The 14,542-nt window shown below is 50.2% G+C and overlaps 1 protein-coding gene across 2 annotated transcripts in view; it reads left to right on the top strand.

Annotated features, from left to right (window-relative positions):
- Positions 1-14,542, top strand: part of SLC8B1 (solute carrier family 8 member B1) — a 38,500-nt gene that overhangs the window by 13,922 nt on the left and 10,036 nt on the right. Inside the window, exons 3-13 of one of the 2 annotated variants that reach the window (XM_077955299.1) lie at positions 474-626; positions 714-766; positions 915-971; positions 1,114-1,220; positions 1,304-1,471; positions 2,733-2,840; positions 5,209-5,268; positions 5,555-5,685; positions 6,433-6,574; positions 11,392-11,513; positions 13,937-14,090. In XM_077955299.1, the coding sequence (XP_077811425.1) occupies positions 474-626; positions 714-766; positions 915-971; positions 1,114-1,220; positions 1,304-1,471; positions 2,733-2,840; positions 5,209-5,268; positions 5,555-5,685; positions 6,433-6,574; positions 11,392-11,513; positions 13,937-14,090 (1,255 nt within the window). Of the gene's footprint in view, positions 1-473; positions 632-713; positions 767-914; positions 974-1,113; positions 1,221-1,303; positions 1,472-2,732; positions 2,841-5,208; positions 5,269-5,554; positions 5,686-6,432; positions 6,575-11,391; positions 11,514-13,936; positions 14,091-14,542 lie in introns of those variants that run through there. The other variant, XM_077955300.1, reaches the window with a different exon arrangement.

Raw genomic sequence — 14,542 nt, 5'->3', positions numbered from 1 at the left:
ACTAAGTTATATTAATATTTCATATATATGTAATAGTAAAAGCAAATTATAGAAACAAGAGATTTGGGATGGATCCATTTCTGTTAAACAAAACAAAGTATATAATAAGGTATATATACAAATGTAATTGATCTGAGAAATGTCTGTAAGGATGTGCTTCAAACTAATTATGGTGGGATCACTGGAGAGGGGGGATTACTCTCCAGTGTAATGGAGATACAGGGCAGGGATAAGAAAGCAGAATTTAGAAATCTTTATGTATTTTAAAAAAAATGTATTCATGAATTACTTGTGTCAATTTCAAACAGACGTTTATTTTTTAAATTAAAAGTGCATACATACTTGGCACCCAGAGGGTATGGTGGCCTTGGAGACCAGGCTGAAGGGACGTTATGTTTAGCTGCTTAGGTGGGCCTAGTCCAGTCCTCAGGGAAGTCTCTGCCCCTGATGTCCCCCTCCCTGTCTTCCTGCAGTGTCGCAAGGTGTGTGGCCTGAATGTCTCTGACCGCTGTGACTTTATCCGGACCAACCCCGACTGCCACAGTGATGGGGGCTACGTGGACTACCTGGAAGGCATCTTCTGCCACTTCCCTCCCAACCTCCTCCCTTTGGCTGTCACCCTCTACGTGAGGTCCTGCCCTGGGGGTCTGGTGAGAGGGGCTGGTGTCCCCAGCTGGACTTGACTCTCTCCTCCCTGCCGGCTCCCCACCCAGGTTTCCTGGCTGCTCTACCTGTTTCTGATTCTGGGAGTCACCGCGGCCAAGTTGTAAGTTTGGCTCTGGGCTCCGGTCTGGCTTATCAATGGGAGGAGGGGTCCCAGGAGGCTGACATCCGCTCACCCTGGGTTTGGGGGAAGGATAGGGGTCTGGGGCCAGTCACTATGGAAATGTTTCCTGTCTGCTTTTTCTCCGTAGTTTCTGCCCCAACTTGTCGGCCATTTCCACCACTCTCAAGCTCTCCCACAACGTGGCAGTATCCTTTTGTCCAGTGTCCTGCACCCTGGAGGGAGGGCAGTTGTGGGGAGGCCGGGGGATAGGGTTGTGGCTCGTGGCCCAGGGAAGGCCTGAGTGGACTGCAGCTGTGATCCTGGCCTGCCTTGACATGCTCCCCACATGGCGTCACCTTCCTGGCATTTGGGAATGGTGCACCTGACATCTTCAGTGCCCTGGTGGCCTTCTCCGACCCGCACACAGCCGGCCTGGCCCTTGGGGCACTGTTTGGTGAGAGCAGCCCTGGTGAGGGGGGCGGGGGGAAGCAGCAGGAGAGGATGCAGGGTGACTGAGCTCTGGCCTCCTCTCCCCAGGCGCTGGCGTGCTGGTTACCACGGTGGTGGCCGGAGGCATCACCATCCTACACCCCTTCATGGCTGCCTCCAGGCCCTTCTTCAGGGACATCGTTTTCTACATGGTGGCTGTGTTCCTGACCTTCATCATGCTCTTCCGTGGCAGGGTCACGATGGCATGGGCTCTGGGTGAGCAGCTGTGGGGCTCAGGAGGGAGATCCCAGGGCTGATGGGCAGGAGGTTTAGGAGGTGCCTGGGACAGAGAGATGTGAGGGGTGGTCAGTGGGGGGTCTTGATTTGATTACAAGTGACAGAAACCCTCCTCAAGCTGGCTTGAGCAAAAATGGGAACATGTGGGTCACGTAACCAAAGAGGCCCAGCAGAGCTGGGGGCTGGGGAGGAAGTATTCAAAAGTTTCATAATTTTTTTGGCCAGGCGTGATGGCTGACTCCTATCATCCCAGCAATTTGAGAGTCTGAGGCAGGAGGATCACTTTGGTTCAGGAGTTTGAGACCAGCCTGGGCAACATAGTGAGACTACATCTGTACAAAAAAGAGAAAACTTAGCTGGGCATGGTGGTGGTGCGTTCCTGTGGCCCCAGTTACTTTGCAAGCTAGGGCAGGAGGATCCCTTGAGCCTAGGAGTTCGAGACTGCAGTGACCCATGATTGTGCCACGGCATTCCAGCCTGGGCAACAGAGCAAGACTCTGTCTCAAAAAAAATTTTTTTTCCCATAATTTCCAATTTTAACAAGCAGTACAGGTAGGATGCTAACTGGGGCCACCTGGATCGTGGCAGCATACATATTCCATTCAGATGGCTCAAGGGGTATGAATGGAGGGACAATTTGTGCAGAAGGATAACAAAACCAACAAGGGACACTGAATTGTGAGATACCCAGGGGTCAGCAACAGTGGGAGCTGTGGCCACACCTATCCCCCGTGGCAGAAGGGGCAAGGAATGGGGTGGTGGGGCCCAGTGAGAGCTGGAGGGCTGGAGGCCTGGAGCTATACTGAAGAGGGTTGCAGGCCCTGCCAGAGACACGCAGCAGGGAGGGAGTAGGAAGAACCACTCCAAACTCTCTCCCGCTGCTTCTGATTTGGCTTCCCATTGGCTGAACCTAGTTGTAGCCAGAGCTGCAGGGCTGCCTCCTTCCAGGGTGCAGAGTGGGACACCTACCCTTAGCGCTTGAATGGGGTCCTGGAGGTCACTCTGTGCCTGGCGTTACCTCCTTAATTGCAAGGGAGACAGGAAGGGAGATGGTCCTGGAAGGTGGGAAGAAGGAGTGGGGAGCTCAAGGAAAAGACCACTTACCCACCGGTACCAGGCCGGGCTAACACAGATTGCCACCGCTAAAATGCACCAGTGATAGATAGAACTGCCAGCCTTTGTTCTCTGGGCCTGCAGCCAGGACACCACTTGGTGACGGCCTGCACTACCCTGTCTGCAGGTTACCTGGGCTTGTATGTGTTCTATGTGGTCACTGTGATCCTCTGCACCTGGATCTACCGATGGCAACGGAGAGGATCCCTGGTCTACTCCATGCCAGTTACTCCAGGTAAGAGTCTGCATCGGACTCCAGAGAGGACCTGTGGGGACTGGGAGCCTCTGTGCCCTTCACTGCTACCGTGGGTCTCTTGAGGCCATCGTCCCCACCAAGCTCATCTCCTCTTCATGCTTTTTCTACTCATTCTGCTGAGGTCCCGCCTCCATGCTTCCACTAGTGCCCATGAGCCTCCTCATCGCCTGCTGGCTCAAGTGCACTCCTTCCTCCTCTATGCAGTTGCCAGGGCCATCTCTCTAAGAATTGCCACTGCTCCCTGCTCTGATGTTTCCCACCACTTTCAGGGTAAAACCCAAACGCTGCCATGACAGGGACACTGAGAAATAAAAAATAAATACAAAGAAATCAGTAATATTCAAACATAGTCATATACACAAATACATGCACACACACATGCACCCAGCATACATACACAACTCACACCCATATATAAATACATGCACACATACCTGCACACACATACACAAATACACGACTCACATATATGTGCACACATATACATGCACACACATACACCCAACATATACATAGACAAATACATGCACACATACACAACACACACATACACAAATACATGCACACACATATACAATACACACACACAAATATGTGTACATATACAACACACACATATACAAATACATGCACACACATATACAACCCACACACACAATATACACACACACATATAAAGATACAAACCCATACACATACACATATACAAATACATGCACACACATACACAACACACATACGAATAGATGCACACACACATGCAATGCACAAATACGTGCACACATACACAACATGTACACATACAAATGTACACACAACACTATATGAATACATGCATACATGTATTGAATATGAATACACACATACACAGATACACAGCACATACAAACTCTCATGCACATACAACACACACAAATATATGAGCACACATTCTCCACACAGATACGTGCACACACATATACAAATATGTGGACACACATATTTGTGTCCACATAACGCTTCCAACACACAAAAATACGTGCATACACACAACACGCACATATACAAATATGTATACACAGCACACACATATGCAACACAGATACATGCATGCACATACACAACACACACACAAACATAAATGCATACAAATACACAACATATACACACACAAATTCATACACACATACACAACACACACAAATGCATGCACACACAAATACACAGCACATAGTACACATACACAAATCCACGCACCTATACAACACACATATACAAATACATGCACACACGCACAAACAAATACATGGACACAGATACATAACACACATGCAACGTACTCAGAGGCAGAATCAGGGCTAGAGCTGACTGACTTCTCACTCGAGGTGGGCCATTTTCCTTTCAGGCCCCTCCTTACAGGTCCCAGGCCTCTCAGCATTCACAGGCCTCCTGAGAAGAGAAAAATAGTATAGGTTCCAGATTCTGAAAAGGACAGCACTGAAGTCAATAAATGTTTGAGTTGTGTTTTTGAATGCCCCTATTAATTTTAGCATTATAGCTGCATGCTTACATTTGGCCATGTTTGATGAGTTAGACTTTTTCATTGTGTAAGAATTCCTAAGCACGCATGCAGACTGCTAGAAATCCAAAATAAAGAGGGCCTGGACATGGCTGGGCGCAGTGGTGCATGCCTGTGATGCCATCGCTTTAGGAGGCTGAGGCGGGTAGACTGCTGAGGCCAGGAGTTTGAGACCAGCCTGGCCAACATAGCAAGACTCCATCTCTAAAAAAATTTTTTTTTTTTTTTTTTTTTTTTTTTTGAGACAGAGTCTCGCTTAGTCGCCCAGGCTGGAGTGCAGTGGCGCGATCTCGGCTCACTGCAAGCTCTGCCTCCCGGGTTCACGCCATTCTCCTGCCTCAGCCTCCCGAGTAGCTGGGACTACAGGCGCCCGCCGCCTCGCCCGGCTAATTTTTTGCATTTTTAGTAGAGACGGGGTTTCATCGTGTTAGCCAGGATGGTCTCGATCTCCTGACCTTGTGATCCGCCCGCCTCGGCCTCCCAAAGTGCTGGGATTACAGGCGTGAGCCACCGCGCCCGGCCTAAAAAAAATTTTTTAAATTAGCTGGGCGTAGTCTCAGCTACTCGGGAGGCTGAGGTGGGAGGATAGAGTGAGCCCAGGAGGTCGAGGCTGCAGTGAGCCATGATCATGCCACTGCACTCCAGCCTGGGTGACAGACGAAGATCCTGTCCCAAATAACTAAGTAAATAAGATGGCCTGAACACTTGCACCCCTAAACCTGCTCTGTCCCAGTGTGCTCCCTTGAGAACGGTCTGGGTTCTGTATGTAGCTGGGCCTCTCTCCTGCAGAGATCCTCTCAGACTCCGAGGAGGACCGGGTATCTTCTAATAGCAACAGCTATGACTACGGTGAGTCCATGCCCTGTGCCCAGCTGGGGTGGGGGTAACAGGGAAAGGCTGGGGGTGGACAGATGGGTCCCTCCAAGACCTGGGCTCCAGGAATGAGGCTCCAAATTGGCCCCACCTCTCACTGCAGCTCAAATGAGCCAAGGGCCAGGGTTGTATGCCCTCTGCTAGGTGCTGGGCTTTGCCTCCTCCCCTAGGGCTGAGAGGACTGGTGGGATGGAGCGGGGAAGGTTTCCTGGAGACCAAGTCAGCTGCAGGCACACCTCACCACCCGGCCCCCTGCACACAGGTGACGAGTACCGGCCGCTGTTCTTCTACCAGGAGACCACGGCTCAGATCCTGGCCCGGGCCCTCAATCCCCTGGATTACATGAAGTGGAGAAGGAAGTCAGCATACTGGAAAGCCCTCAAAGTCTTCAAGGTAGGGGGGTTCCTGGAGCCAGGCTCACAGCCTTGTGAGAGGGGCAAGACAGTGGTCACGCTACCCTCTCCAGCTCTATGAGGGGAAGGGCATGGGGTCCACTGAGACCTTCTCAGAGTACATGACTTAGGATTTGATGGGGAAACTGAGGCATGGAGCTTGGCTGATGACTTGACCTGGGGCTCTGCCCTCTAGTGGCCCCCAAAGACATCCATATCCTAACCTCTGAAACCTGGGAATATGTTACCTTTATGGCAGAAAGGCCTTTGCAGATGTGATTAAAGATCTTGAGATGAGCCTGGCTTATATCCAGTGGGCCCAGTGTCATCACAGGGGTTGGCACAGGGAAAGAGGGAGGCAGGAGGGTCAGAGTCAGAGACTGAGAAGTGGCGACAGGAGCACAGGGTGGAATGATGTGGGGCCAGGAAGGCAGGCGGCCCCTGGAAGCTGCTGGAAGGACCCTCATTCTCCCCTAGAGCTTCCAGAAGGAACAGCCCGGCTAACAACTTGACTTCAGGACTTCTGCCCTCCAGAACTGTCCAAGAATACATTTGTGCTGTTGACAGTCGCTCTGTTTGTGGTCATTTGTCCCAGTAGCTAGAGGCAACCGGGCGCTTAGCCTGGGACCCGCACATAGTCCGTGCTTCAGCAACAAACGGCCGAGCTCTTGAGTCACTGAAGTCCGTCTGTGGCATCTGGGATTCAGGCTTCCCTGCCGACACCCTCCCACCTTTGCCCCCTTGACAGCTGCCTGTGGAGTTCCTGCTGCTTCTCACAGTCCCTGTCGTGGACCCGGACAAGGATGACCGGAACTGGAAACGGCCCCTCAACTGTCTGCATCTGGTTATCAGCCCCCTGGTTGTGGTCCTGACCCTGCAGTCGGGCACCTGTGAGTATCCCCCAGCCTGGGCCAGCCCACCTTCCACCTCCTTCCCACGTTCTGGAGTTTTCTTCCACCCAGGCTGGAGTACAGTGGCACGATCTCAGCTCGGGTTCAAGTGATCATCCTGTCTCATCCTCCCGGGCAACTGGAATTACAGGCGTGCACTACCATGCCCGGCTAATTTTTGTATTTTTCGTAGAGACGGGATTTCACCATGATGGCCAGGCTGGTCTTAAATTCCTGACCTCAAGTGATCCGTCCATCTTGGCCTTCCGAAATGCTGGGATTACAGACATGAGCCACCATGCACGGTGGAGTTTTCTTCTCAACCACATGAGGGAGGTTTGGGCTAGAGGCAGAAAACTGGATATACAGCAGGCGCTTACTATGTGCTTGTGCCATAAGGGACACCAGCCTGGAAGTTCACCCAGGGGACCGCCTGCAGTCCGTTGATCCAATCTTGCTGGCCCCAGATGGAGGCTGCAAAACAGGTGACCCCAGGGCCAAATCCAGTCCTCTGGCTTGTTTGCCTGCATTTAAAAATTGGGGGATTTTACATTAAAATCTGGATTTTGGCTTCTCAAGATCTGGGCCACATTCCTGAAGGCAAAACTGGCTGGAGCAGAGAAGGGGCACCCCCTGTGGGGTGCCTGCGGCCTGAACCATCACAGTCCCCTCCATTGCCTGTTGGGTGCTCCGGGCTGAGCTTCCTTCCCTCGTTTGTGTTCCCTCATTTGTGTGACCTGGCTGCTCTCCCCACTGGCATTTGAATTTTCCCATCTGCCCCAGAATGTCCTTTTCTTTCTTGCCCTGCTCTGGCCGAGGAAATGCTCAGGCTTGTCTGTCGTCTTCTAACTCCTGCTACCCAGGTTTCTTCCTGTTGTCTAACTTTAGTATCTCATGCTGTCTGTTTCCTATCATCTAGGCTCCTCCCCCTCAGCCCAGGGGCATTGCCTGGAGGTGGGAATAGGACTCTGGTGCGAATGCCTGGCTGGGCATGGTGTTGTGCGCTATAACAGAGCCAGGATGAAACTCCATCGGGATGAAACAGCCTCCTTGCCACATTCCCTGTGAATTTCTCCCCTGGTTTGTGGGAGGATGCAGGCATAGAGGGAAGGAGATAGGAGGAGAGGTGATTGATAGTGACTCAGAGCCGAAAAGGGCCACCCCCTAGGGCCGTCTGGTTCATCACAGTCCTCCATTCTTCATCCATTCTCTACGGAGCGGGGAAGCCTTGCCCTTCAGGCCAGGGCAAATCCAGGGACTTGCTTTCACAAGCGATGTGGCATCTTTATTTATTTATTTATTTTTGTTTTATTTTATTTTATTTTATTTTGAAATGGAGTCTGACTGTCACCCAGGCCCGAGTACAGTGGCGCGATCTCAGCGCACTCTAACCTCCACCTCCAGGGCTCAAGCAATTCCCCTGCCTCAGCCTCCCAAGTAGCTGGGATTACAGGCACCTGCCACCACGCTTGACTAATTTTTGTATGTGTTGTGGTTTCTTAAAAGAGTGATTCCCACACATCAGTCATTCACAGACCATCTTCCCAATTTTTCTCTTACTCTGTACTATTACATTTGATATTTTTCTTTGTTTTTCTTGAGACAGAATCACTCTGTCACCCAGGCTGGAGTGCAGTGGCACAATCTTGGCTGACTGCAACCACCACCTCTGGGGTAAGCAATCCTCCTGCCTCAGCCTTCTGAGTAGTTGGGACTACAAGCACCTGCCGCCATGCCCAGCTGATTTTTGTGTTTTTAGTAGAGATGGGGTTTCACCATGTTGGCCAGGCTGGTCTTGAACTCTTGACCTCAGGTGATCCAGCCACCTCGGCCTCCCAAAGTGCTGGGATTATAGGCGTGAGCCACTGCGCTTGGCCACATTTTATATTTTTCTTAAATCAGCTCGTTATGTTGTCCAGGCTGGTCCTGAACTTCTGGGCTCCATTGAGTAGCTGGGACTAAGGCACGCACTATTGCACCCAGCTTCAGACTTTTTTTTTTTAAAAGGCAAATTTATTGAAAAGGAAACTGTGTCACCTGCATCAATAGGAAACTGTAATAGAATTGCATCATTTCCAATAAATTTAAGGTAACTGCAAAAATAAACACAATAAATATAAACCACTGGCAGGGCATGGTGGCTCACGCCCATAATCCCAGCACTTTGGTAGGCTGAGGCAGGAGGATCACTCGAGGTCAGGAGTTCAAGACCAGCCTGGCCAACATGATGAAACCCTGTCTCTATTAAAAATACAAAAACTAGCCAGGCATGGTGATGGGCATCTGTAATCCCAGCTACTTGGGAAGTTGAGACAGGACAATCACTTGAACCCAGGAGGCAGAGGCTGCAGTGAGCCGAGACTGTACCACTGCACTCCAGCCTGGGTAGAACTGAAGAAGGAATCCCTTTCCTGAGAGATGGTTCTGCAGCATATAGTGTCTTGACCACATGGCCTTAATACCATCTAGTGGTAGCAGGTGCATCCTGGGGAAAGACTGGTTCCGGCTAAAGCACTCTTGACCCCATCTGGGCTGAGCACTGTCTGGAGGAAACCCCTGGACTGGCTCCCAGCCCGAGGGGGTGCTGTGACTCAAGGTGAGCCTCCCCAGCAGCAGCCTCCAACTTCCCCGTCTCTAGGCCTTCCCAAGAGCCATCTTTGTAAAGTGCTGCTTTTCATATGTTGTGGTCACTCCTCCACTCAAAGACCTCCATGGCTCCCCAGTACCTCTTGAGAAAAATCCATGGCTCTCATTGCGCAGTGGTGCGATCTCGGTCCACTGTACCCTCCACCTCCCAGGTTCAAACGATTCTTCTGCCTCAGTCTCCTAAGTAGCTGGGATTACAGGCAGGTGCCACCACCCCTGGCTAATTTTTGTATTTTTAGTAGAGATGAGGTTTCACTATGTTGGCCAGGCTGGTCTTGAACTCCTGACCTTCGGCGATCCGCCGGCCTCAGCTTCCCAAAGTGCTGGGATTATAGGCGTGAGCCACCACACCCGGCCAAGGCCTCTGAGACTCTGAGCCAGCTGCCTCCTACAGACTTTTCTGTGCTATTCCTGGCGCACGTCTGCTTGATTCCATTTTACCCAACTCCCCTCTTCTCACAGAGTCCTTGTACCCCTCTCTGCTTAACACTCAGCTCAGATCCTCAGTGTCTTCACGCCCCAGCCACCTCCTAAAATTTCTCTAGCACAGGAGTGGCAAATACATGGAAAGGGCTTCCAACCCAGGCGTCTGGATCCAAAGCCAGCACTGAGGTAAAAATCCCATGCTGGCAAAATTATCTCAGGAGCTGGGTACAGTGGCACACACCTGCAGTCCCAACTACTCAGGAAGCTGAGGTGGGAGGATGGCTTGAGCCCAGGAGTTTGAGGCTGCAGTGAGCTGTGATTGTGCCAGTGCACTCCAGCTTGGTTGACAGAACGAGACCCTATCTCAAAAAAAAAAAAAAAAAAAAAAATCCCCCTTGACAATCACTCATAACGGATTGTGTACACAATTTTGTGTATTTTGCCCACTCGCATAATTTTTTTTTTTTTTTTTTTTTTTTTTGAGACAAGATCTCACTCTGTTGCCCAGGCTGGAATACAGTGGTGCAATTTAGGTTCCCTGCAACTGCCACCTCTCAGGGCTCAAGTGATCCTTCCACTTTAGCCTCCCAAGTAGCTGGGACCAGAGGTGCCCACCACCACACCCAGCTAATTTTTTTTTTTTTGAGATGGAGTCTTGCTCTGTTGCCCAAGCTGGAGTGCAGTGGCACGATCTTGGCTCATTGCATCCTCCACCTCCTGGGTTCAAGTGATTCTCCTGCCTTAGCTTCCTGAGTAACTGGGACTGCAGGTGTGTGCCACCACCCCCGGCTAATTTTTGTATTTTTAGTAGAGACAGGGTTTTGCCACCTTGGCCAGGCTGGTCTCGAACTCCAGACCTCAGGTGATCCGCCCGTCTCAGCTTCCCCAAGGGCTGGGATTGCAGGTGTGAGCCACCACGCCCGGTCTAATTTTTGTATTTGTTGTAGAGGTGGGGTCGCACCATGTTGCCCAGGCTGGTCTTGAACTCCTGGGCTCAAGCGATCTGCATGCTATGGCCTCCCAAAGTGCTGGGATTATAGGCATAAGTCACTGCGCCCGGCCTCCTCACGTAATTCTTAAGCCCACTGACATTTTTTAGCTAGACTAAAAAAAGAACAAACGAAGGGTCTTGATGCAGGTAGATGAGCATTTGAACCATTCATTGTCTTTAAGACCAGTACCGACTCCTAGTGGTGAAAAGGGTGATGTGTGGGGAATTCTAGAGTGTTCTCCTCACCTTAGGGTATCTCCCTTTGGTGTTTAATATGAAGCCTCTGGAATCTTCATATTTGTTAATGGATTGGATGATAGAGTGGACTTACTTGGGTACCTCTTAGTGGGGAGGCTGGGTTTGACCGTCAGGTTCATCTCATGGAGCAATGCCATCCACTGGTAGTGCCTGGCTGGAGGGGGCTGCCTGGAAATGCAGTTGCATGGAAGTATTGTGCTTGATTAGTGATGTCTGCCACGGAGGTGGAAGAGGGTGATCGTGTTAGTGGTTCTAGCCATTCCTATCCTAGTTCCACAGCAACAGGCTGGAGAGAGTAATTTTTGTGTGTCTCTATTGTCTTTCAAATGTGACTAACTTGAGGGCAGGGGCTGCATTTTTAATTTTTCCGTCCCCTTGAAGTGTCTAGGACAGGGCTGGGCAGATAGCAAGCATCCACCTGACATCCAAACAGTCTGTTGTAAGTGGGTGTTGAGGCAGCTGGGAAGGTACCAGGTCCCTTTCTGTCCCTTTGCAGATGGTGTCTATGAGATAGGCGGCCTCGTTCCTGTCTGGGTTGTGGTGGTGATCGCAGGCACAGCTTTGGCTTCAGTGACCTTTTTTGCCACATCTGACAGCCAGTCCCCCAAGCTTCACTGGGTAAGAAGCCCGGGATCTCCGAGATGGGGGGAGAGGGATACTGAGGTCTCCCACGCAGATGTCCTGTCTGCATCTCTGAGGCACTTTGACCAGTTTGATCAGGAGTCGCACAAAGACAGGTAACTGAACTTTAAAGCTGCTTTTGAGAGTTTTTGTTTCTGCGCAGGGTTTTTTTTTTGTTTTTTTGTTTTTTTTTTTTGGTAATAGCTTAATTTTGTTGAGATGTAATTCACATACCATGCAATTTACCCATTTAAAGTATACAATTTAATGTTTTTTATTATAGTTACAGAGTTGTGTAATCATCACAGTCAATTTTAGAGAATTTCATCACCCCAAAAAGAGACCTCATGCCCATGAGTCACTCCCCGTTTCCCCACCCCCCACATAGCCTCTGGCAACCACGACTCCGCTCTCTGTCTCTGTGGGTTTGCCTATCACGGACATTTTATATAAATAGAATCCTACAATATGTGATTTCCTTTTTTTCAAGACAGGGTCTCCCTCTGCTGTCCAGGCTGGAGTTCAGTGGTGCAATCATTGCTCACTGCAGCCTCGACCTCCTGGGCTGAAGCCATCCTCCCACCTCAGCCTCCCAAGTAGATGGGACTACAGGCACGAGCCACCACACCCAGCTAATTTTTGTATGTTTTTTGTAAAGACGAGGTCTCACTATGTTGCCCAGACTACTCTCAAACTCCTGGCCTCAAGCAATCCTCCTGCCTCAGCTTCCCAAAGTGCTAGGATTACGGGCGTGAGCCACTGCGCCTAGCCTTGGGTTTCCAAAGACATTCCAGGGATAGTATGGTATGGCCTTTGTGGGTGTCTTTTTCCATTTTCCCTAGTCTATGCACTCTAAGGAATATTTAGGGAGTTTGTCCAGAGACTTTTTCCTTAAAAGTTTACTTAATGTTAAATTAGCTGGGTGTGGTGGCAGGCGCCTGTAATCTCAGCTACTTGGGAGGCTGAGGCAGGAGAATCACTTGAACCTGGGAGGCAGAGGTTGCAGTGAGCTGAGATCGCATCATGGCACTTCAGCCTGGGTGACAGAGTGAGACTCTGTTTCAAAAAAAAAAAATGTTTACTTAATATTTTTATTTTGGCTGAGCTTGGTGGCTCATACCTGTAATCCCAACACTTTGGGAGGCCGAGACGGGTGGATCACCTGAGATCAGGAGTTCTAGACCAGTCTGGCCAACATGTTGAAACCCTGTCTCTACTAAAAATAGAAAAATTAGCCGCACATGGTCGTGGGCACCTGTAATCCCAGCTACTTGGATGGCTGAGGCAGGAGAATCGCTTGAACCCAGGAGGTGGAGGTTGCAGTGTGCCGAGATCGCGCCGCTGCATTCCAGCCTGGACAACAGAGTGAGACATCATCCTAAAAAAAAAGTTTACTTAGAATTTTCATTTTTTAGTACTTAGTGATTTTTTTAAATTTTAGTTTTTACTATTGGAAACTCTCAGTGAATGTACCAACCGAAGGGTGTTGAATTTTCAGCAAATGGATCGTTTAGGGAAGTTGCTTTTTACTACTTAGGGAAAATTGTCTTTCACTATTTTTTCAAGTACTGATGTGTGCCACAACATGGATGACCCTTGAAAACATGATGCAGAAGTGAGAGAAGACTGAAGCAGAGGGTCACACACTGTGGGATTCCATTGTTGTGAAATGTCCATGAGGCACATTCCGAGATAGAGAGAGCAGAGTGGTGGTCGCGCTGGGCTGGCGGGGTGGGGCTGGGGAGTGACTGCTTAGGAGTACAAGGATACTTTTGGGGATGAGGGGTGGTGTTTGGTTCATAGACTGGAAATCTGATGAAAGTGATAGGGAACCCTTTCCAGACAAAATAATATATATATTTTTTTAGTATATGAAAGGGAGGATTTTTTGGTTTTGTTTTGTTTTTTGTTTTGTTTTTTTTTTGAGACAGTCTCACTCAGTCGCCCAGGCTGGAGTACACTGGCACTATCTAGGCTCATTGCAACTTCTGCCTCCTGGCTTCAAGCGATTCTCCCACCTCAGCTTCTCGAGTAGCTGGCATTACAGGTGTGTGACACCAGCCCGACCAATTTTTGTATTTTTAGTAGAGACAAGGTTTCACCTTGTTGGCCAGGTTGGTCTTGAACTCCTCATCTCAGGTGATCTGCCCGCCTCGGCCTCCCATAGTGCTGCGATTACAGGCGTGAGCCACCATGCGTGGCCTGAAAGGGAGTTTGTTAAGGAAAAAAGAAAATAATATTGAACTCAACGTTTTATTGAGCACTAACTATGTGCAGGCACCAATGCTTATAGTAATGTGTTTTATACTCATAATAAGCTCATGAGGTAGATACTGTTATCCCATTTCACAGGTGAGGAACTGAGGCTGTGTCCCTGTTGGGGCTGGCCTTGGTCCCATAGCAAACCATTCCCTCCGCAGCTCTTTGCTTTCCTGGGCTTTCTGACCAGCGCTCTGTGGATCAACGCGGCCGCCACAGAGGTGGTGAACATCTTGCGGTCCCTGGGCGTGGTCTTCCGGCTGAGCAACACCGTGCTGGGGCTCACGCTGCTGGCCTGGGGGAACAGCATTGGAGGTGACTCAGGGCTGGGTGGGATTGAGTGGGGGATCAGTGCGGCCACATCTTAGCTCTTTCCTCCCCCAGCCAGAGTCGCATCCGGGCAGGGGTGTCCAGGGTGTCTGCCCTCTGCACCTGTACAGTGTCCCCTGTCACTGTGAAGTGGCCAGCATCGGGGTGAGATGGTCCTGACTGTAGTTGGACCAAGAAACTCTATAGAGGCTCCTGCCGCTTCCCCACCCTCTGATGCGGGGATGCTCGGTGGCTCCCAGAGTTCAGGCAGGACGTGGATCCCATTGCAGCCAGCCATGCTTGATGTGTACACGGGTGTGTGACACGCAGGCATTCACACTTACATACATACACCCTTGCCTAGCTGTAGCAGCCAGGTACGGTTGGCCAGTTTATGCACTGCTCTAGAGCATCTAGACAAGAGGATGAAGGAGCTGAAATCTAGCCCCTCCTCCACT

Source organism: Macaca mulatta, chromosome 11 (assembly GCF_049350105.2).
Source record: "Macaca mulatta isolate MMU2019108-1 chromosome 11, T2T-MMU8v2.0, whole genome shotgun sequence".
Lineage (NCBI taxonomy): Eukaryota > Metazoa > Chordata > Mammalia > Primates > Cercopithecidae > Macaca > Macaca mulatta.
This window is presented reverse-complemented; position numbering and strand designations above follow the sequence as displayed.